The sequence below is a fragment of the Agelaius tricolor genome, unplaced genomic scaffold, assembly GCF_023055355.1.
Source record: "Agelaius tricolor isolate 1412-34295 unplaced genomic scaffold, bAgeTri1.0.p SCAF_6, whole genome shotgun sequence".
In the NCBI taxonomy this organism is placed as follows: domain Eukaryota; kingdom Metazoa; phylum Chordata; class Aves; order Passeriformes; family Icteridae; genus Agelaius; species Agelaius tricolor.
In genome coordinates, this window is record NW_027269266.1 from 837,398 (window position 1) to 862,034 (window position 24,637).

Consider the following 24,637-nt stretch of genomic DNA (forward strand, 5'->3'; position numbering starts at 1 on the left):
AATGGAAATGTGTGGGTCTTTTTAATCTTAAGGATTATTACAGCATGCATCTACATCATGCACCTACTAAATATAATAGTGGTGGGTTTTGGTAGTGATGCTGATGATTTTCTCTCCAGAGTGAATATTTCAGCAATGCAACAATGCTTGTGAAAATAACAGTGTGAATTGAAGCTTTGTGTAGGCATTTCTGTAGCAATATGTTGGTTTGTTGGTTTTTGGTTTTTTTTTTTTTTTTCCTGGGGGGGTGATTTACTCTCTCTACAACAACTTGGCCAAAACGAGGATGTTTTGAAAAATATTCTGATATACCAGTTTATACACTGTTGGCTGAATTTTTCATGGTAAAAACAGTGAAGTTTTGCCAGATCAGTTTATTATTCATTTCCTAAAATTCCAGGGAAGAAACTGATAGATAATAAATCCATGCAAATAATGTGGGCCTGATGGGTTGCTGAACCAGCCACTGCAGGGTTGTGAATATGTGTTTGCAGTCCCCAGGACTGTGAGATTCCATTTAATTCATGGACTCCTGATGTGGTGCTCCTTGGCTCTCAGCACATGGGGTAACTATCCCTACATAATCTGCTACTTCTGATGCCTCAGGTTTGGCTTTTATATTTTCAGATTCTGTGCTACTTTAGTGTGTGGGTCTGAGCTTCACATCAGGGCATGCTGAGCTCTCTGCACAGAGCAGGGAGACAAAACAATTCCTGCTCCAGCTGGGCACCAAGGACAAATGATCCAAATCTCAGCCCCAGAGCACAAACCCCGTGGGCTGGAGAGAGAAAAACAAGCAGGGTGGGACTGCAGGGGCTAAAGCTGGAATGGGACAATGAACTGCAAGATGCAAATGGAGCAGAACTGATCCCAGGGAGAGAGCCCGGGAGCGCTGGTGCATTTTGGGGCCATTTTGGTTCATCTTGGGTGCAGCCCTGGCTGGGCTCTGGTGCTGCCCAAGGTGCATCCATGGAGGCCTTTTAATGAATCCCTGCTTTATTCTTTAGCTCTGTCCAGCCTCTGCTCTAGGGCAGCCTTCACATGTTTGGAATCATGTTAATTAATTTTTAACTGGATGGAAAATACTGGCAGCAATTTAGGACATGTTCATTTATTCTGTGAGATCAAATAGGACACGTCATGAGGGGAAATGGATTTAAATGGAAAGACAGTAGGTTTAGATTGGATATTAGGAAAAACTTATTTACTGTGAGGTTGGGAAGGCCCTGGCACAGGTGCCCAGAGAAGCTGCGGCTGCTCCTGGATCCCTGGAATTGTTCAAAGCCAGGTTGAACATGGCTTGGAGCTACCCGGGACAGTGGAAGGTGTCCCTGCCCATGGCAGGGGGTGGCACTGGATGATTTGAAGGCCCCTTCCAACCCAAGCCATTTTATGTCTGTAATCATGGGACATTAGTGCTGTTTATTTCACCAGCTGGGGTGAGAAACCTGCCTGAACTTCGTTAATAGCTGTCTTAATTACTCTAACAATACAATCAATAGCTCTTTATGCTTCCCCACCTCCTGGGGATCTCACACCTTGTCTCTCAGCTAAAAATCTATTTCATTTGCATTACTGATCTTGCTTTGGTTCAATGCTTAATTTGGAAGAATTATTCAGGACTGACACAAGATTAACTGAAACCAGACATGTTTCAAGAAAAAAATCTTACATCTTTGGCACTCCTCACACTAAAAAGTAACTCATGGTTATGAAGACTATTGGGAGGAAGTGTGAAAGTTTCTTAGAAAAGTAACCCAAAATAATAATAGAATTAAAATGATCATTACAGGGGTGTCTTTGATGTCTTTTTTTAATTCCTACCTCAGCTGCTTAGACATTTTGATGAATCTGTATTTTAGAGATCCCCAATATTTTTCAGTAGTAAAGAGGAGTTTCTCTCAAAAACATCAGCAAAAGAAAGATGGAGTGATTGCTCTCTCAGAACCTGGTGGGATTTTGGGGTCTCAGCAGCATGCAGGCAGCTCTGAGGGGAACTAAAGGCATGAGGAAAGGCTGGGGGGGCATGAGACTGGTGATGGATGACTGAACATACAAATGGGTAAAATGGAAGTTTATAACCACCAAAGCTCTTGGCCACTCCAGGAAAATTGTGAGGAATCAGCAATGTGATCCCAAGTTTATGCCAGCCTAAAGGCAAAGGCTGCTGCACACAATGATCAGGTTGTTTAGAGAGGAAGTCTGGATTTGTTTGTTTTTTTTTTTTTTTTATGGGAGTAAAGCTCTGGTAATGCACAGCAAATGATACAAATGATTGTTTGATTTATTTTAAGGTAGATCTTCTATTCTCCAGTGGCTACCCTGCATTAATTAAGCCTCAGTTCCCCTGCAGTGCTCTCTTCTGCCATGGTCCTGTCATAGCCCCCAGCCAACTTCTCCAGTGGGAGATTTTAATAATGAATGCACAGTGGTAGCAATAAATGATTAATCTTTGAATTTAAGCCCATCCCCAGGGCTTTAAAAATCAAATACAGGCTTAAGTGCTTTGCAGAACCATCATCACCATGTCTGTGAAGTAGAACCATAGGTAGATTTTTCTAACAAAAACAAACATTACAAGGACCTGAACCTAAATATATACCAAACATAAAAAAAATCCTGCTCAAGGTCAGTAGCCAAGTTTTTGGGGTCTTTAATTTTCTTTCTTTTTTTTTTTTTTTTTTTTTTTTTGATGATGGAAGTACAAGCTGTCTAAAGGGTTATTCAAAAAAATGGAAGACTGATATTAAAATAAATCTCAATCACTGCTGCAGATCCATGAGGAATTACCTTCAGAAACAGGCTGAAAATCCTTCCTCAACCTCATCGTTCCTCACCTACTAAAGGGAAAGTGCTTAAAAATGTTCTGGAATAAAGATCTGGATGAGGAATTTGGTCTGATGGAATGATGCTACAATAGGTTGAAACAGCAAAATAGAACATGGAAAATGCTTAATATGAGTCTAAATGTGAGATATTTCAATATGGTGACAGAACCAGATTATGATCCATTGTCTTCCTTCCCTACAAACTCTCTTTTTACAGGGTATGTGTGCACAGATATTGACTCTGTCTGGTGTATATCTGCACAGAATTATCAATTTCATTCCCTTTTATCATCCCTGTGTGAACTTTTCTGCTGTCAACTCTGTTTGGATAAACAACACTCCACTCCATAACACATACATCAATGCGAGATCGATTTATACACACCCGGTTATAAAAGTTGCAAAAAAACATGAGGAAAAAAATAATGGCAGCAAATGGAACAGAAAATATGATGTTTTCTCTTGGTTTTGGTGGCTAACTATACACATAGGAAAAACACCAGCAAAACCCAGTCACCATATTGATCCAGGATGACAAGGAATGTTTGATAATCCAGTTCAATCTTTGGACTCTTGTGGCATGCTTTGCTTCATATTGTGAGATGTGCAGCAGACACCAAACATGCACTGAAAAATTCAGACTCAGAACCAGCTCTATTAACATGTCAGGTGTTAATTGAATTCCAAGAACTCAGGGATGACTTCCTAGCAGAACATCCAAGCCTTCATGCAAGCCCTAGGCAGACCATGCACAAGTTAACCTAGTCACTAAGTCTCATCCTCACTTTTATTTCTGAGCTAAATCCACCCACAGAATCAATTGAAAGCATTATTTTTGGCTGTGGAAACACAGTTTAGAGCAAGATAAAAGGGGCAGTGCTTTCAGTAAGTGGATGTCTGGCTACAGACATGAAAATTGATGAAATCGATGTAGAAAATATTATTATTTAATGCAAATCTAAACTAGATAATGGGGGGGAAAAGAAAAATAGGCAACTGGAGGACATATTTTTCCCTGAAAATTCTCATTTAGATTGATAACATTATATTATGATTGTGGTTACTTAGGGTGAAACTGAATAATTTCTGGATAGTTGTATTTGCTACCAAATAAGCATCTCTTACCTAATCCTAACATCTTTTAGTTTTATTTAAGGTGTTCATAGCTTGCCTATTTTCATCAGGAGTTTAGTACTAAATTGAATAGTCCTTCCTATATCTATGCGTACAAGAAAACACTCAAGCTCACAAAAAAATCCCAAAACCAAATGTGTATGGTATTTAGGCCAGCACCAGAGGTGCTGCTCCATATCCTGATTATTCCAGAGGATTATATAATTTTTATATGGAGAATAACTGCATGCACTCAAAATCACGATGACAACAACTTCAGCTGGCCAACCTCTTCCTTCTTATGAGATGGAAACTAATAAAAAGGATTCCAGCTAAAAAAAACCATATAAATCACAAAGCTGCAAACATCTAGGGGGAAATTTTAGGATTCGTGTTTTTAGGATTTTAAAACAATTTTAAGGGGGTGTGTGCGAAATGTTTGGCTTAAGTGGAACGTATTTAAGTTTACAAGAAGCGTGGACATAAGCATGTCTAGAGGACCTTCCTACACCGTAATTCAGCCTAAAATTAATTAAAACTTTTCACCAAACCTCCCTGATTTCAGCAAACTTTGAACCATGTCCTGGAACTTATGAAGCACAGCAAACCATCCCATGAGGATAACAACAATTTTTATACCATTAGGTTAATTTTCAGATAGCTCACATGTAAAAACATTAGATTTGGTTTGTGTTTGTTTTTAATCTTATATTTATGCTTATTTAATGGGCCTTTTAAAGAAAGGTGAAAGCTGGCATTAAAATGCACTTTCATGGCTGATGGACTGAAAAATTAAAGTAAAAATCAAAAGAATTTAATAGACCTTGGAACTCTTTTCAAAAATCAGCCTAATTCAACTGATGTTTCTTTTGTACTTTGTGGGTTTTTCCTATGTGTATATCAATAATTTAAATTGATTACTGCTTTATTTGTACTTACAAGTAAATGCTGGATTCATTGCCCCCGATGTCAGGTGACTGGAGTTTCTGCACAAGTATCACAATTATGCCAATAAAAAGCACAAAGTTTATCTGGGGAAGAGACAAAAAAGTAAAAAATGGTGACACTGACATACTTTTATAAAGTGTGAAAATGAGACATTCCCAGTGACTTGCTGGTTACATTCCTTTTTTCTTCTCCAAACCACAGTCTGAACGTTTTATAGGGTCAGGAGTAATGGGGAAAGTTTAGAGAAAGGGGGTCTTATCCCCCTTGCTGCTGCTAAAATGAGGCAGAATTTCTGCAGTTTTAAAACAAGAGAAGAGAAACATAAATGGAAAAATGTCAACATTTTTCATTATCAACCTGTGCAGAGTAAAAAGAAAGATCTCTGTGCAAAAAAAAAAAAAAAAAAAAAAAAAAAATATAAAATAAAGACCTCCAGAGCAAAAACATTTTTAACTCCCATTCCCTGACCAACAGACTTCTCAGTTTAACAGTTTCCATCAGTTTTAAAAACCTGGAGAATGATAAAATTAGTTTATTTCAATGCTTTGGCTTGAGATTTGGCTGTCACCAACTCCACAGCTTCTCAGAGCCTGAACAGTGGAAATTTAAGTTGGTCCATTAGAAAATCTTATAGTCCTATAGGGAGACCAGGAACTGAGCATCAGCATCAGCATCAGCATCAGTTTCATAATCTGAAGGTTGTGAGTGGGATCCTTACATGGGGCACCATTATAATCTTGGGTTTTGGTTTGTGGGGTTTTTTGGGGTTTTTGGGGGGGTTTTGGGTTTTTTTTGGGGGGGGGTTTGGGTTTTCTGTTGGTCTGTGGGGTTTTTTTGTTGTTTTTGTTGTTGTTTTTGTTGTTGTTTTGGTTTGGTTTGGTTTTTTTTGGTTGAGACTGGGATTGAAGGTACCTGAAGGTACTTGACTCAAGTGTGTATTTTTTTCTTACTTATGTTATAGTCTCACAGGTAGGGAGTTCCATAGTATTCTACTAACAGTATATAAAATGGCTAACTATTTTTATAAGGTTTTTAAGATTAAACTGTCTAATTAAGAAATGGCATTTGAATTGTTTTCACTTTTAACTTAATAACTAATCACACAAAGTCCGCAATGAGGACTTTTCTGTTTAATTTTAAAACACTACTCACAGTTATAAATAAGAAGGTGAAGAAGAAGGACTAGTCTCTGTTTTAAAACTTCTATCTTGTTCTATATATATTACTATATTCTAAAACCCCAAACTCCAAGTTTTCCACCTTGTGACATTATACACCTGTAATTAAACCACACACTTGTAATCCTAGTGTCATCAATCAATTTTGGAAGCTTTTTCTTTGGCTTCAGGTCAAATTTAGTGCTTTCTTGGGAGTTGGAGTCTGCCAGTACAGAAAGTCCAAAATTCTCAGGATCTAGAACTCTCTTCCAGCAGTTTTTGTCTGATCTTAGGACTGCAAAGGGCTGGAGAAGCCCAGTTTTCTCTGGCTGGTTGTTTGGTTCTTTAATGCCTCTGACAGAAACCAGGTTTAACTGATTCTCCAAGCAGAACGTGATCCATCATAGCCTGTGCCTGTAAAACATGGAAATTCACACATGGACAAAAACTTTGGATCAAACCTCTCTGTTTTGGTGCTGAGATTGGCTGAATTTCCTTTCATTTATCTGACAGCTGCTGGATTTTACAGAGCTGTCCAAAGATTTCAAAGGAGAAACGCCAAACCTGATAAAACTTCCTGTTTTATTGGTTACCTGTGAGCTGGATGTCTGAATTCCCACAAAAGTCACTGAAAACCTGCTTAATTATGTCTGTGGAGTGTGGAGAGCAACTTAGAATGCCCAGAATGAGACACTTCCATGTGGAAAGCCTGACAGATTTTCAGGTGCTGCTGACCATATTGGCCAAGAGCTCAATTTATTTCCCTAAATGCAGGAGCCCAACAAAAATTTTTAAATTCTTATATTATTTGGAGCACCAGAATATCTCCTTCTCTTCAGATACTCAAAATCCATCTGTACACAATCCTGAATTATATGTTTTAGGGAATCCTGTTCCAACAGGTAGGTTGGACTAAATGACTTCCAGTGATCCTTTCCAATTTTAGCTATTCTGTGAAGGCAAAGAAGGCACTTTGGAACCTCTCAATCCCCTGTGTGACAAAATTTGAGCCAAATCCAAGAGTTCCATCAATTAAAGAGAGCTCAGATACCTTGCTGACAATATACACTATGACCAAGTGCTATTTTAAATATAATATTAGATAAATAAATGTAGCTGTGAAGTTAATCCCATGCAGCAGGCAGAGTGCATTTTCCTGGTCACTGACCAGGAAAACTTTACTATTTTACTACTTAAATTTACTAATTTTACTAAATTTGCTAAATTTAGATTCCTAAATTTACTATTTAAAATTTACTATTGTTTTAGGTGCCCTGGATTGTCCCACTTGGCCTTCAGCTGCCACCCCAATTGGCCCAGAATTTCCATGCATCCTATGACAGCTCTGCCAGCCCCAAACAAATGTTCCTCATGCTCTGGGGTCCTAATTATGGCATTTGTGTCCGTGTTTAACTGAATAAATCCTTTGCTTGCAGGCAGTGCTCCATCATTTAATCTGTATTAATCCTTCTTAATAATGAAATTCCTTGGCTTTGTGGGTGACAAATGATGGAAATTTAGAGAATTTGCCCACCGGCCCAGCACAGAGAGGCAGCACAGTTTGTAAAGTATTTGAAGATGTTTAAATTTGCCCTCAGGAGAGATGAAGAAGTGCCTTCTCCAAGTTCTACTCACCATGATTGACCCAACCACGGGACCCTTGATCACCCACCACAAGGCAGTGTTGTCATTCATGTCCCAGCAGCTGCAGTCGTTGGGGAAAGGATGGGATGGGGAAAGAGAAGGAAAGAAAACAAGACAAAACAATGAAATTAATGAACTTACAACTGTTTTTAAGGGGGCAGAATGTGGGAGATTGGTTTTGCAGCTAAATTATTTTATCTAAGTTCAAAGTGATAGTTCGTTACTTTGTCATATTGCAGCTTTTTTTTTACAGCCTTTCCACAATCATCTGGAAGTAAAATAAGTATTTTCGTGGCAGTTTTGATGGTATTCCTATTAAACAGCTTAGATATTTTGGCAAAACCCTATTAGTGTGTTTCTGTGTCAATAATACAACCCTAAAGTTGTCCCTTCAAAAACAAAGAAAAATAGATAAGTCAATGGATCAGGGTTTTTTTGAAGGTTATTCCAAAGTTTGATATCTCACTTTTCCAGGGTTAACAGATATGAATGTTGGTTTCTGGCCCTGACACAAGGATTTTTACACATTTCCAGTACACCAAGATCCTGGTTGTATTCACATATTGGAATGATTTTCCAGTCATTGGGTTGCAAATCCTATCCAGGATTCATCTGAGAAGGATCAAATAAATACTGGGCAACAGTTGGGGTCAGCTCATTTGTTAAGCTATTGCTAGTGAGTAATCATAAATAAAATGACATTTATACCCCAAAATTTAGAATCTTCTTCTGAAATCACCAGAGGATTCTGCAGAAGTTTATTTCACACAGGTGCACTTGGATATTCAAATATATGGCTTATATTAAAAGAGACTTTTAATGTTAATATACATTTTTAGAGCTAGAAAAATAATGAAAATAATCTTCTTTTCCAGGCCCTGCTACACTATTATAATGTCTACTATTTATTATTGAGAAATGTCTTCATGACTTTTTTAAGTCATCAAGAATTTGTCAACTAAAAATTATCTTTCATTTGCCTCCACTTTCTTCCCCCGATTTTCTCCCTAAAAAATATAAAAACCACGGAAATCTGTCTAAATTGTACTTGCAGTTCTGAGAAGGAGTTTTTTCTTTCCCACTGGGAAATGAGCCAAAGTCCCAGCAGAGGCTGTCATGGTGCATTTGTCAAATGCAAAAAAAACAATCGGGAAGAACACACAGGAATAAAACACTGCTGGTCTCATGAGAGCTTACTACAACTTCAGTGTCATTTAAATGGTTGTGTGGTAGCATCTGGGGGAAAAGTGAAAACCTTCAAACAAAACTACATACATGTGTAAAAGTGTGGAGGCAGAGCTAAAATCCCATCATCAAAGGGTGTGTGAGAGAAATCCCAAATGCCTGAGTGATGCCTGGTTTGGACATTTCATTTAAATTTATATTTGCAGTTGAACAATATTCATTCTTTTCATTCTTTCTCATTCTTTTTATTCTTTTCAGTTGAACAATATTTATTCATTTCAGATGGACAATACTTTACTGGATTTCCATAAAACCAACAATAAGGATTTGTATGGTACAGCTGGTGAGAAGTGAGAAAATTTACACTAAATTATGTATTTTAGCTTCTGTTTGCACAGCATGAAAACCTGAAATCACCCAAAATCTAAGGGGCTGATGACTGAGATTTTCCAAGTGCAAATCAATATTTCCTAGTTATCTCACTTTGGATGCCCAACTTTAAATATTTGAAAGGGGATAACTGCTCAGAGGGGTCTCCTCACCCACTGACTGAGTGTGGAAATCAGTCTTTTTGTCGGTGATCAACAATGGTATGGACCTAAAATCACCAATTATGTTTTAAATTCTTTTCATGCATTTATAAATTAGGTGCTGTTCACTGAAAATTGCCCATTATTTGCAGAGCTGCACCTCCTAATGATGGACATTAAATCTGCCCTGAAAGTCTTTAGTGAATTGACCAATGTTGGAAGAATCTGGGCAAATTATTAATTATTAATTTAGCTGTAAAAGTAGATATTGATGTATGGCAATCTGTGTAGGGATGAGGAATTACAGGGGTGGGAATCCACCTCTAATTCCAGTTATCTGGACTGTAACAGCCCAGTTAATTATCCCAGAATCTGGCTGGGACAAAAAGGACCTTGGAGGTTGTTTTGGGTTTTTTTTTCCCCCACACTGAGGTACTTTAAATGTGCACTCTGATGCATCATCCCCTACAAATTCCTATTCTTAGACCTCTCTGCTTTTTTCATCTCCTCTTCTTTGACCTTTTCTTCCACTTAAACCACTCCCCGGTTTTTCCAGGAGGTCAATTCCCAACTTCCACCTTGTACATGTCAACAACGAATCAGATCAATCTCACACAGAGATTTTCAAGGACTTTCAAGGATGTCCAGTCCCTATGACACCTACAGGATAAATGTGGGGGAAGGAACCACCATCTTCTCCTCAGATAAAAAAAAAAGTGGGAATGCACGACAGAACTTTTGGAATTTTCTGCACTCTGTAAACAAGCTCCCTAATTTCTGTCAAATGTTTCCCTACAGTGCAAGATGAAAAGATTATTATTATTATTATTCTTTTCCAGGATGGATGAAGGGAAGGGAGCCAGGGGGCTGGGGAAGGGATGTGATTTCCATTTGCAGAGGCCAGAGTCTGATCTCTGGCGCACGTCTGGAATAACTCCACTTAAACCAGGAGCAGAGCTCTGGATCAAGAGACAGCTGCATTTATCTCCTCAATCCTGTCACTTACAGGGATGGAAGTCAGGAGCTGAATTCGAGGGAGCTCTGCCAGTTTTGTAAGGAGCAGGCAAGAGGGGGCTCAGGCTCTGAGCCCGTATTTCAGTCCATGCCTTTGCCACTGTGGTTTTCCAGTTCAGTAATTTCCACAACGTTTTCGGGCTCGTGCTGGCTTCTCCCTCACTCCCAGAACAATGCTGGCTGATTTTTAAAAAGTAACCACTGAGAGTCTCAGCTAGAACCTGTCTAAATGTCTTGCATGCTAAATAGCTTCTCTAAATAACAGAAATGGTTTTGGTTGCTTTGGTTTTTTTTGTTTCTTTTTCTTCTTTTTCCTTCTGTGAGACGTTCTCCCTACCTGCAAAATGCAAGGGCTGTTTGGACTTGTAAGAGAAATTAGTGTTTTCAGGGCCAGTGCTGTAATCCTAATAATGACACAACAGGGGTTTCTGGCTTGTTTTGCATGAAAATAAATGATTTAATTTGTCTTAATGTCAAAATAGAACATTGGGTCACAGCACTGGCATCCCCAGTGGAGAAAAGGCTTTATTTGCTTTCCAGAGAGATTCTAAAAGAACAAGGATGAAGAAAGCCAGACAGAACAAAGAGTTTTGTGGAAATTTTGCATCGAGGTATTTCCAAATTAGGCAAAATTAAAGCGTAAGCCTCAATGACTTGGAAATGGGATTTTGGTATGAAGTGCCTTTCCCTCAGTTCTGTGTTTTCAAAGAACCACTGACTGATTTTGGAAATTTTACTCAGTCTGCCTCATTTTTTCTAACATTTCACCAAGTTCAAGCATAGCTCTCATGAAAAAGCATTGCCAGGTTTGTCTTTTCAGGGTGTAAATACTCATCCATTCCTACCTGCCACACCTGCTGCTCTATGGGAGCAGAAGATATGCAGGTGCTCCAGCTCTGGGAGAAGCTTTTCCTTCTGGTACCTCAGAACAGGATATTTGCATCTTTTTTTTTCTCTACCAAAAGAGACAATTTGGAAATTGTCTCTTTTTAATTTGAACCCTTTTGAATTCTTTATGATTTTTTTTTTCCACATAGAAGACCGAATGTGGATTTCTGTTTCATCTCCATTCATCTCCCCTGAAAAATTCATGGAAAACCCTCCTCAGTGGGAAGCTGAACTCCTGATTGCCCTGGGAAATCAAAGCCTTGTGCAATGCCTTGTGCAGATTTCCTTCATGGTACTAGATCTATCTCCAATAATTTCTACAGCTGAGCTCATCACCTTCATCTTCCTCCACAATCAGTGGGGAAAAAAGCAGAGAATTACGTGGGATTCCACTTGTAAGATGACACAAGCCATATCCTGGACTCCAGTAAATTAATGGAGCAGGGAATGGGGTCAGCTGCAGTTTTACGGGTTTGATGCCTGAATCTTTTAGGAATTCCCCACTGCAGTGGTGGCACAGACCTCAAACTGTAACTCTATGAACAGAAAAGTACTCAAACGTCTGGCTAAATTATGTTAGTACACAAATGGATGTAAGAAATGAAAGGAGAAAACAGAACAAGAGGAAATGGCCTCAAGTTGTGCCACAGGAGTTTCAGGCAGGACATCACGAGGAATTTTTTCACTCAAGTTTTTGAACTTTGGATGGGGCTGCCCAGGGAGGTTTGGAGTCCCCATGTGTCTTAGGTTGGAAATAGGGGTATTCTATTTTCCATCTGTCAGAGCTGGGGCAGTTCTCTGCTGTTCATGGGGCAGTTTTTTCTTTCTCTCTCCCCCAGCCAATCCTCCCTGCAGGAGATCTCTGCTGTCCATGGCCACTGAGTGTCCCTGCAGGGCTGAGCCAATCCCAGCATCCCATGGGGAGATGCTCCGCCCAGGGGAGGAGCCAAGCATTCCTCCCTGGATCCAATCTGAGCCTGGCCCAGCCCAGCAGCCTTTGCCCAGTGCATTGCCAGAGGAGCAGCTTCTGCTGCCCTGCATGGCCAGAGGGAGCCCAGGCCCATCTGCAGCAGCCCTGGAGCTGCAGAGGAAAACTCCCCCCTTGTGCAGGATCCCTGCTCCAGCAGAGCCACAGCTGGCACTGCAGGAGGGCTGAGCCCCCATGGGATGGGGCTGTGCCACCCCCTGACACACAGGGGGACAGCTCCTCTTCTCTGGCAGTGCTTTTTTTGGCACTATTACATTTGTATTTTTAATTTTCCTAATAAAGAACTGTTATTCCTATTCCCATATCTTTGCCTGAGAGCCTTTTAATTTCAAAATGACAACAATTTGGAGGGAGGGGCTTTACATTTTCCATTTCAGGGCAGGTCCTGCCTTCCTCAGCAGACACCTGGCTTTTCAAACCAAGACACCATTCCTGGAAGTGACACTCAGTGCTCTAGGCTGGGGACAAGGTGGGGATCAGTCACAGCTTGGACTTGGTGACCTTGGAGCTCTTTCCCAACCTCAAGGATTCTTTTACTCTGTGATTCTTCTCCAATCACCACACTCCTGTGGCACCCTTGCCATGGTGCTGGATGCACCTGGAACCATTTCCCACACAGCAACACCTACCCAGTGTCATCGAAGTGGAGCCTCAGCACTGCCCAGACAGTGACACAAATTGTTGGGGTACCTGCAGAGGACAAGACAGTGACACATGAACAGTCCAGACACACCTGATACTCATCAGTGATCATTTATGCAACCTCTCCACTGAGGTTTTGTTTCCTGACAGCACTTGTGCATGGCATAAAGCAATTTATTGAGTTAATTCAGAGCTCCAGGAACATCCCTGTCAGCCAGGGGTGGGGTTGTAGGAGCAGAACTGGGAGCAGGAAAGAATGATGCTGTGCCAGGCCGTTGTTGCTCAGTGCTTTGCTGTGTCTTGCTGAATGAGGAATAAAACAAGGTCTGGACAGAGGAGGATCAACCACATCCATGTCTAGAGCTACTGGAATCATGCAAGAGTTGCAGTGCCAGATGTTGAGCTGGAATGGCATTATTGGATTCTGTGTATTCTTCAGAGGTTTTGTTGAAAATGATTTACATATGTTGCATTTTCTCTGGTACTGTGTAAATAACTGGTTTTTCTTTACTTATTCACAGATGAGAAGTTTCCTCTGCTCACAGGATTATTTAATTTTTTCCATTAAAAAAATACCAGAACAAAACAACAGACTCCAAAAAAAGAGTATTGGAATAAGGATTTAATTCCTATTTCAGACATTTCTTCACTTTCAAAAAATGCATGTAAAATGCAAATTTAATTGAAACAGTAAGAACTCACTGAGAACCTGGACTTATTTTCCTTTCTGAAAATCCTAGAAATTTGATTTTTTTTCCAGTGGAAATATCTTTATAAAATTATGTATTTATGCAAGACAACCATGGGTAAGTTGGATCTCCACTGTATGGTAAATAAAATCTTTGACTAAGAAACTGCTGACATCTGTTCAGGCACCACTGGAAAAATGAAATGCTAAAACCCAAACAAAACAAGGACCTTGATAACCTCAGCTCCCAGCAGTGAACAAGACTGTGGTGAGTTGACAGGAACAATTATATTTAATACATTTTGCAAGGCTGTGTTGCTGCCACATTAATGAATCAGTCATTTGAACCACTTAGATGAGCCTCTGTCTAATCAAATTCCCACCATCAGAAATAAAAATATCCCTGTTAGACCTGGGTGGCTGATGGAGCCCTCCTCCTTCAAACAACCACACAGAGAAGAATTTGAAAGGAAAATTATATAAAGAAATAAAATGACAGGCTTTGGGGAGAAGAAATCATGCATATTAAATTTCAGTCGAAGTCTGAAGCTTTTCTCACAGGTGAAGACTTAGAAAACACTGAGAAAAATCATTTTTTCCCTTAAAGGAGTTAAGATTAATTTTTAAATATCAAATTTTAATTTTAATTCTATCAAATTAACCTTTAAATATCAGATATTTGCCCAGAGAAGCTGTGGGTGCCCTTGGAAGTGTCCAAGGATGAGGGTTGGAGCAGCCTGGGATGGTGGAAAGTGTCCAGGGAAGGGGGGTGGGAATGAGATGAGTTTTAAGGTCTCTTCCAATCCAAACCATTCTTTGATTCTATAAAACATGAGTCTCATGTTTTATTTAATTTCCTCTATAAAAACTTTGATGCTATGAATAGTATTCCAAATCTGTAAAATGTGCAGAAAGGCAGAATTAAAACTAAATGTGTCATAAAAATGCATTTAAAAAGCCCAAGTTTCAGATCAGCTTGGAGCTTTGAACCATCTGCTGTATGAATGTACATATCTTCACACTACTTTTCTTTACATCAAAAGATTTCTATCTCTCCATCTCCTCCTTTTCAGCTTCTGAGGAACGATAGGAAACAGAGAAGCCCTGAAGGCTCAGATTTATTCTTGCTGACTTGTGCTGCCCTAAGTTAGTGATGTCTTCTGAAGGCTGCCCTAGAACAGAGGCTGGACAGAGCTAAAGAATAAAGCAGGGATTTATTAAAAGGCCTCAATGGATGCACCTTGGGCAGCACAAGAGCCCAGCCAGGGCTGCACCCAAGATGAACCAAAATGGCCCCAAAATGCACCAGCGCTCCCGGGGTCTCTCCCTGGGATCAGTTCTGCTCCATTTGCATCTTGCAGTTCATTGTCCCATTCCAGCTTTAGCCCCTGCAGTCCCACCCTGCTTGTTTTTCTCTCTCCAGCCCACGGGGTTTGTGCTCTTGGGCTGAGATTTGGATCATTTGTCCTTGGTGCCCAGCTGGAGCAGGAATTGTTTTGTCTCCCTGCTCTGTGCACAGAGCTCAGCATGCCCTGATGTGAAGCCCAGACCCACACACTAAAGCAGCACAGAATCTGAAAATATAAAAGCTGAAACCTGAGGCATCATTAGGAGCAGGCATTAGCAGAGAGCTCAGGAAGACAGCAGTCCATCCAGAGAATTCACCAGCACATTGCAGATTTAGGAAGGCAAAGCTGCCTGGATCAACAGAGCCATATGCAGTTCTCATTAATCCCTCAAGATGAGGACACTGAGGTCTCAGCACATTTAGAGAAACAGATCAACATCCAGATGCTGCAAAGTGCTGAGCTCCTCTTTCTCACTGCTTCAGTGCAATTCCCTCCCCCCCAGCCCTGAGCTCAGGGGCTGCTTTTGCCCTCCAGGGATGGAATCCAAAAGTCTGGAAGTGCCTCTGTTGGCTTTGCAAATTGCCAATTGTTCCCACCAGATCAGGGGAAATGTGAGTCCAGCTGAAACATGTGGGAGATGAGAAAATAATTGTGTTTAAAAAAAAAAAAATTAAACCAGAACCATCCAAATCTGGAGAGTTATTAATGGATATTGCTGATGCTGCTTTGAATCTGAAGTGATTGGAGTGTTGTGCCCACTAACACAAGCTGGACCTGGACCAGCTATCCCAGCTATCCCAGCTGGGCATGGACCTGCTGAAATCAACCCAGAGGAGGCCACAGAGATACTCCAAGGGCTGGAGCCCCTTTACTGGGGAAAAAAGTTGAGAGAGCTGGTAATGCTCACCTGGAGAGGAGAAGGCTCCAGGGAGAGCTCAGAGCTCCTGGCAGGGCCTGGAGGGGCTCCAGGAGAGCTGGAGAGGGACTGGGGACAAGGGATGGAGGGACAGGAGCCAGGGAATGGCTCCCAGTGCCAGAGGGCAGGCATGGATGGGAGATTGGGAATTGGGAATTCCTGGCTGGGAGGGTGGGGAGGGGCTGGGATGGAATTCCCAGAGCAGCTGTGGCTGCCCCTGGATCTCTGGAAGTGTCCAAGGCCAGGTTGGACACTTGCAGCAGCCTGGGATAGTGGAAGGGGTCCCTGCCCATGGCAGGGGGTGCAATAGATGATGTTTAATGTCCCTTCAAACCCAAACCATTCTGGGATTCTGTGAAGTTCAGTGTTTAGTTTAATGCCAGTTATTATCTATGGCACTCGACTGAAAACAAAATATTTTGAGGTTGCATTAGAGAATTCATCCAGCTGGGCAGTTTATTCAATACAAGGACTGATTTAAAAAATACTGAAGTCAGTTAATATAAGCTGGTTTTCAATATTCTCACATTCAGACAAATCCACAGATATGAAAATTGTGCAAACTTAATTAAAGGAACTCAACCTCTGATTTATGTTTAGGTTACAAAGGTTTTACAAATTGCAATTTTGCATTGCTTTCTTTTCTAATTGTCAGATTTCCACGTATGTAACCTCCAATTTCTCCTTGGAAACACATTTTTCTCTCAGCTATAATGTGATTATACAGCTGTGGAGGGTACAAAGGAACCCTGAACACCTTTTCCAACAGTTTCTTTCCCAAAGGCCTTTTCCAGTAACCATCCATTTCCAACAGCCTTTTTATGGCACAGATTATTTATGGTAATTTGTTAACTCCTTTCTCTCCATACCTTCTCTACCTCTAAACCTTCTGAAAACCTTCTCTCCCTTCTGTGAGGAGTCTTTGCCAGCAGATGAAAATGTTGGTTTGTGTACAGCTGCTTCAGGAGGGAAAAAAAACAAGACCATCTGTTGATTTCTTGAAGGTTCAGGCTACATAAGAATGTTTTTTCAAAGGAGAGTAGTTTAAGGCATGGGGTTTGTGTGTAGATTTTACACATGAATATACAGGATTATTTCTATTTCAAAACGTGAATCTAAAGGACTATTTCTATTTCAAAAGTGTCTGTAAGTATAAAAATCAAGTTCAAAATTCTCAGGGAACATTTTAAATGAATGTATTCTTCTGCATTCACCATCTGACTTCTGCAAAAAAAACATCTGCAAAGAATTGCTTGCATTAACACATCACAGGAATCAATTTACATCCAGAAGGCCAGAATGAAAAATAATTATCATGGTTATCATCATTTAACTGGCTTTTCTGAAATAAATATTGTTCCTTCCCAGTGCAAGTTTTTATTTCCCATCCAGGTAGGATAAGCAGATGTGAATACCCTTTGGATCCATTTTCAATTTAGTTATTATCTGAAAGAAAGGCACAAATGAAGCCTTAGAAAATAGACTGGACTTAGCCTTGCAGATTTGATTATGCTGAAGAAGTTGATGTTAAGATCTTATCTTGCAGGAAGCAATTTTCTGTTGTAGATTACACCTCTGCAAGAGATGTGGTGTCCTCCAGATTTCAGTGCAACTCTATTCACACAAAAAAATCACAACACTTGCAGCTTGGGCTGCAGTGGTAATTCTATGCTGTGATAATTCACTTGTGGGGAATTTTGGAAGGAATTTGAGATGGGACCTTTGAATTGTTTCTGATGATGCAGTTTATTTTTCTTATTCTCTACACAGGCAGGAAGGGTGAGTTCAGCTCACATCTTCACTGCATGGTTCAGAACAAGACCAACAGTCACAAGACCCTTTAAGGAGTTATTGACCAATAAAACCCTGCCCACAAAGATATTTATGTTTTTGACTTAATCCTTAACTATTTTGTCTTATGGACCCATGCTACAGTGTAAGCATGGGTCCATATGTTCCTTAAGCATGGGTCCATGTGTTTCTTAGCCAATCATGTTATGATAGACAAACCTACAGTTCTGCATTCTAAACCCCTTGTTTAGCCCTGTAACTGCTTTTATTATTATATATCCTAAACTCTAAAATGCTAAACTTTCCTTACCTTAATATGTGTCTGCTTTAAACTATAAATCCACATTCTTGCTTCTGTCACACCTAAGTTTGGAAGTCTTTTCCAAGGTCTCAGATCAAATCCTGTGCCTCAGTTCAAATCCTTAGTTTTAAGGTTTGGCTTACAGCTCCAAAGTTCTGAGAGTTCCTTGCATTTCGAATTCCAACATCATTCCAACATAATTTCAACATCATCAAGACTAAAATTATAGTTTGAAACCTGACATGAAACTACCATGTCACAGTCATATTTTCTGGAAAAATCCCTTCACCCAGGATTTTTCTCCTGGGAAGCTGAAAAGCCTCAGAGAAAAAGGAAAACATTAATTATCTAATGTGCTTCTCCTGTGTTTTGCTGCTTTGGAATGTGGTTTGGAGATTGTTTACCCAACAGGTGATTGTTTCATTGGTTTCATGTGAATTATTTTGATTTATTGGCCAATCACAGTCAAGCTGTGTTGGGACTCTGGAAGGAGTCACAAGTTTTCATTATTATCTTTTTATCCTTTCTGTATTCTTTAGTATAGTTCAGTATAGCATTCTTTAATATAATATAGTATTGTAAAAATAATAAATTATCCTTCTGAGAACATGGGGTCAGATTCATCATTCCTTTCCTTGTCTGGGCACCCCACAAATACAGCAATACCACCCATGGTCTGTGGAGCCATCCTGCACACCAAGACACGTTGGAGACAAGAAGTGCCACCTACCCCAGCCAATGATTGTGTACCAGTAGAAATATCTCCTCTCTGGGAAGAAGGTCTCCACCAACAAAGTGAAGAGGTACAAGCCCTCAATGAACAGCCAGAAGTAGTTGGACATGACACAGTAGTGGAAAAACACCATCACTGCTTTGCATTCCACCTGCAGGGGATTGAGAACAAAGTTATTTCTGCATTGCTTAGGCCTAACAGGAAAAATGCTTTCAGCCTCCCCAGATCTCTCAGCGGAAAGAGCTGGGGCTGGTATTACATACTTTTAATGGTAAAGGTTTTAAAGAAGGTGAAGAATGGCAGGTATCACTTAGACAGCAAAGCCTAGGTGGGGAGGAAGCCAATTTTACCAGTGGGAAGAAGTCAAGGAGCATTTCAGAGCAGCTTGAGCACATCCTGTGCTGCTGAGGGCTCACAGCCCCAGTGAACAGCAATTGCTGGATTTAAACCCCCTCCCAGGATTAAATGCAGAGAAGAAAAAAGCCAGTTGTGTACTGAGAAAGCCAGAGAAGGATGTGAAATGGCAGGATGACTGTGGAAAGCCCTGAGAGTGGGATCTGAAAGGATGAACCCTCCTGTGTGCAGCTGGGAATTGCACTTTGCCATCCATCATCAGTGTTGTCACTCCAGGACAGAGAATGGAACTAAGTGTGAGGAAAAAGGAGGCTGAGTGATCAGCTGAAAAAAAGAAGATGGAAGCTTTCATTCATGGACAGGAGGGGGAAGCAGCAAACTAAAGAAAAATGAAAACTAGAAATAAAATTAATATAGAATATTAAAAATTTAAAAAATAATAAATAACATTTAAATAAAAATAAAATTAAAATAGAATAAAAAAATAAAATAGAATATAAAAATTTTGAAAAAAAGGAACTGAGTTTGTTTAGGCTTGAGAAAAGCTCAGGGAGGACATTATTGCTCTCTACAACTCCCTGGCAGGAGGTGGTAACAAGGTCAGTCTGTTCTCCCAGGTAACAAATGCTAGGAAAGGAGGAAATTGTCTTAAATTGCATCAGGGGAGGTTTATTTTGGATATTAAGGAAAATTTCTCTCCTGAGAGGGTTGTCAATCACTGGAACAGTGTCCAGGTCAGTGGTGAAGTCACCATGCATGGAGGTGTTGGAAAGATGTGGAAATGTGGCACTTGGGGATGCGGTTTAGGGGTGAATTTGGCAGTGCTTGGGAATGGTTGGACTCAATTTCAGAGGGTTTTTCACCCTAAATGATTCTGTGGCAAAGGCCTAAGGTGGCAACCAAGCTCTACCCTGTGAGAGTGGGACACACTGGCCTTTCCAGTGCTGCACCCCAGTGAGAAGCCATTAGTCCTACAAAAGTAGGATTTTCCAACAAATCCACTGGAAGGTGAATTTGTTGAAAAATGTTAAAGTTTGATAGAAGATTTACATAGTATGGAAGATGAATTTGTAGAAAAATGTTAAAGTTTGGTAGAAGATTTACATAGCGTGAATTAGCACGTAAATTTTGAGATAAGAAATGTCGATTTAGAAATGTTATGGAAGAGGATAGATATTGTTGAGAGAGAAATGGAATTAGAAATAAGTTTTAAAGGGTAGTTTTGTAAATAACATTAGATATTTTGGAGAAATAGAATTCTGAAAGATGTAGTAGGATTTATGAGGGATAATTTTAGATGGTTTGTTTTAAGGTTGTTATAGTATGGTGTGGTAAAAGTAGATAGGTTAAGACATGTTTATAATGTATTTTAATTAGGAAACAGTTGGCTTTTGATTGTGATGGTGGGAATTATAATATTTTCATTGTTTTACTTTTTACATGAAACTGAAAATAGAATAAAAGTTTTTAAAATGCTTTTTAGTTGTTTTATTTTTGAGTTAGAAAAGGGTATAATTTGATAACTTGGTGTTTTGTGTGAGGAAAAAGGGCATAATCTGACAAATCTGAGCAGAATCTGTGCAGAAAATGGAAGCTTCTGCTGGAGGCAGTGATTGGCTCCCACTTTGACTTCATCCCCTGGGCCAAATCTACCATTAAGGTGTTTAAACCATCAGTTCTTGAGTTTCTTCAAGGAAACTCTACCCAGGCTGAAGATCTGGTCATGAAATGGCTGATTTTAATGTGTTTTATGCTTTAAGTGTTTCCAAACAAAGAGGCAGATGCCGCCATTGGAAGAGTGGCAGGAGCAAACTACAGACCTAACATGGCTTCTGCTTTCTTGTGGAGAAGAACTGAGAGCAAAAACTAGTTTCAATGACAAAGAAAAGGCTGACTAAGAAACTCCACAGCTGCACTTGCCTTCTGGAAGTGACTCACAAGGAGTTTAGCTCATAACTGGATGGATAAAGGAGAGCTCAGTTTGTAATTCTATCATAATTACACCCAGTGAGCTGATTTATCATATCAAATACTAGCCTTAAATGCGAAAGGAATTGGGATTTACACATAATAAATGCTAAATGCATCAGTGAAAGAGTTCTCTGCATGAAGCTACATATTTAAGAGATGAAGATGTGGGTAATGCTGATGATTTTCTGAGTGTGGCCATCAGGTGTATTCTCTGTGTCTGAATGGTCACCCTGTTCACCCGTGACTCTGCCTGGCATCCTGAACAAATGAAGCTCTGGAGAAAAACCAGACCTTCAGATGAAGGAAATTGCTTGTGTCTGCTCTCATCCCACCTATCATTGAGCAGATCTGGAAAAAGGGAGGAACAATCAGGGCAGAGTCAGAAAATAAAACCCGTGGGTTTGTTCTGAAGGACGCTGGTGACATCACAACATGAAACATCCAGTCTGGCTGAGAACTGGGAGGAAATTAAACACCAACTACCTTTACCCCTAATAACTCATGATACTCCACAGACTGCTGCCTGCCCCACTGCTTTTTGTCATCTTGAGCTGAAAAAAAGTGAAGGAAAAGGATTGGGTTTCAGTTGGACTCACCGTGGAGATGAAGCAGTGGTTTCCATCCTGCTCAGCATAAAGAACCCCGTCCTTGATGAACACAGATATTGCACGGAGGATGAACGAAACAAAAAGGTTCATGTGGATGAAATTCCGAGTGCAGTGAAGCTTCCTGGAGAGGAAAGAGGAAGGAAGTGGGGGCAAAAAGAGAAATAAAGAAGAAAATAGTTTTATTTCGCGGAAATGCCACATTGGGCCTGAACACACTTGGCCAGAGCACCTTGGTACTAAGAACAGCAACATCTAAGCCAAGACTGTGTTAGTACTGCCCCTAAGCCTGAGAAAAAGGAGGATTTGGGGATTTTCTCATAAAAGGATGCAGAGAAGCATAAAATAGACAACAGAACAAGCCCAATGCAGCTTGTGAAGTTTCATAGACCAGACCCACAGCTTCTCCTGCTGCACTTACACTCTGCTGAAATGCAAGTTCTGGAGTGCGTCGAAGCTGGGGGAGCAGATCAGCTAAAGGATCTTCCCCTTCTTATTCTACTGTCACTGTCATGTTTTCTGAAAAATCCCTTTGCCAGCATTTTTTCTCCTGGGAAGCTGAGAAGCCTCAGAGAATTATCTGGTTGCTTCTCCTGTGTTGTGCTGCTTTAGAATGTAGTTAGAGATTGTTTATCCAACAGGTGGTTGTTTGATTGGTTTCATGGGAATTGTTTTTACTTAATGACCAATTACCATCCAGTTGTGTCAGGACTCTGGAAGGAGTCGTGAGCTTTTCATTAGTATCTTGTTAAGCCTTCTGTCTATATCCTTTCTCTATTCTTTAGTATAGCATTATAATATAATATAATATAATATAATATAATATAATATAATATAATATAATATAATATAATATAATATAATATAATATAATATAATATAATATAATATAATATAATCCTTCTGAGAACATGGAGTCAGATACATCAATTCCTCCTTCATCCTGGGGGCCCAGCAAATACCACATTCTGCCTCTGGTGAGATAAAACCTTGAACTCAGTTTGGGGCAGCTGAGCTACAGCTTCCTTCCTGCAGGGCCTGAGCAGCTCCCTGCTGCTGTCCCCACTCACCTGAAGCGACACAGGATGACCATGGCAGTGGTGAGGGAAACCAGGGAAGTGCTGTATCCCACCGTGTACAGAGCCTTCACTGAGAGATAATAGTAATCCTTGGGAGGCAAAAAAACCACAGGGTTAAAGGGTTCATCCACAGCCACACAGCTGCCAATGTGCAGGAGGAACCAGAGGCAGGATTTGTGTCTTTGGTTTCTCCTCATTTCCTCTGAGATCTCACTGCGCATCAAGCTCTGCTTTACAGCTGGGTCTGCACACCCTGAGGTTATTTATCACTGAGCTATCAAAGGCTATCTATATTTTTTTATAAGTATATGTAAAAAAAACCAAAACAGTTGGCTAAGAGATTCTTTATCAGCAGGGGTGGAATTGAGGGTTAGCCTGTGATTCTAGAAGTTCCAAGCTACATCAACACTAAAAGCTCATCTTCTATAAAAGTTCAGCACAGGTCCTGGAAGGACTCAGATCTCACTTTTCACAGTTTTATACCCATGTGTTGCAGTAAAGGGAGAAAAATCATAAAGAAAGGCTTTGTATAATCAGGCCTACTCTGGCTAGCCTGTTCTAAGGCAAGCTGGCACTTTGCAAGTTCCCATGTGAAAGCAATCCTGGTGTGAGCAATTTGTTAACATAACAAACAACAACATATTCAACATATTCCTGGGTGAAAAACAACTGGCACCTGTATACACCATTAGATAGAAAAATGAAAACCATCTCTCACAAACAACGTTTCCTGCACATACACCCCAGGGGTTTGAGTGAACAATCAATACAGAATAACAACTTGTTACTAACCAATAAGTTAAGTGGCAAGAAAGCTACTGACCAATTGGAGTCCCACACAAGGTCTGAAAAACTGCATAAAAAGGAGTTATGTGAATAAAGAATGGGCTTTTTCCACCATGAAGGAAATGGAGTCCATGTGATTTATTCCCATACCTATGTACATCTGATTGTTTGTTCTAATCATCATCAAATCAGAACATGACCAGAGGCTGGACAAAGAGCAAATCCCACTCCCCCCTTGATTTGTTTTAATTATGAGATTAATTCCCACCTGGTTATCAGACTCTGTTTCGTTCTCATCGAAGCCGCAGGCATCGTAATAATGAGGGAAAGGTTCAGACCAGCCATCTTCAGTGCAATTCCTGCTGATGTCCCCTGTGCCAATGCAGGTGGGAATGTCACATCCCAAGAAAAAACCCCAGGACATCCCTTCCCACCCCTTGATGCTAAGAAAACCCTACAGTTCTACTGGAAGCTCTGTTTATCTGCCTATCCATAGATTTAATTCTGGAAATTTAATGATGTCTTTAATGATCCAGTCCTACAACAGGCATGGGTATTACTACAGTTGGTCACCAGAGAGCAAAAAAATATTTAATTAGTACATTCAGTGTCTCCAGGCCACCAAAAATCTCATTCTCAAGAAGGTTCCTAAACCAAGGATCAGTTAAATGTCCATTTCTTTCAAAAAGGCACCTGGTGACTCCATCTTTGATGAAGATATCTCCACTCCACATGGACAAGAGGAAGTCCAGTGATTAAAACCAGGCTCTTTGTGCTATTTTTAATGGTTTACATCTGAGACACATGCATGGGACCAGTGAGAAACACCAGACTAAGACGATTTTTTGGTCCAGGTGCTGGAAGCCAGTCAGGATGCTGTGGGTTATCTCAGATAATCATGGGTTATATATCCATGGAGAGGCAGCTCGATTGCTCTCCTGCAGGCAGATAAATCACATTCCACTCAGTTATCTCCAAGCCCAGGCTCTGATCTCAGAGTGATTTGTGGGAAGGGCCTGGAGAAAACAAAGGAACATGGACTGGGAATTTCTCAGTTCCCAGCCTGAACTGAGACTGGGAGAGAAATTCCCAGTCCATGTTCCTTTGTTTTCTCCCTGTCTTCATGG

At 40.3% G+C, this 24,637-nt stretch overlaps 1 protein-coding gene across 12 annotated transcripts in view; it reads right to left on the reverse strand.

Moving 5' to 3' along the window:
• Nucleotides 1–24,637, reverse strand: part of LOC139590766 (pituitary adenylate cyclase-activating polypeptide type I receptor-like) — a 154,497-nt gene that overhangs the window by 27,263 nt on the left and 102,597 nt on the right. For all 12 annotated transcript variants that reach the window (XM_071428478.1, XM_071428484.1, XM_071428483.1 and 9 more), the window contains 7 exons: nucleotides 23,779–23,882; nucleotides 22,716–22,813; nucleotides 21,637–21,769; nucleotides 18,713–18,866; nucleotides 12,925–12,985; nucleotides 7,682–7,751; nucleotides 4,881–4,972 (listed from right to left, as the gene is read on the reverse strand). In XM_071428478.1, the coding sequence (XP_071284579.1) occupies nucleotides 4,881–4,972; nucleotides 7,682–7,751; nucleotides 12,925–12,985; nucleotides 18,713–18,866; nucleotides 21,637–21,769; nucleotides 22,716–22,813; nucleotides 23,779–23,882 (712 nt within the window). The remainder of the gene's footprint in view (nucleotides 1–4,880; nucleotides 4,973–7,681; nucleotides 7,752–12,924; nucleotides 12,986–18,712; nucleotides 18,867–21,636; nucleotides 21,770–22,715; nucleotides 22,814–23,778; nucleotides 23,883–24,637) is intronic.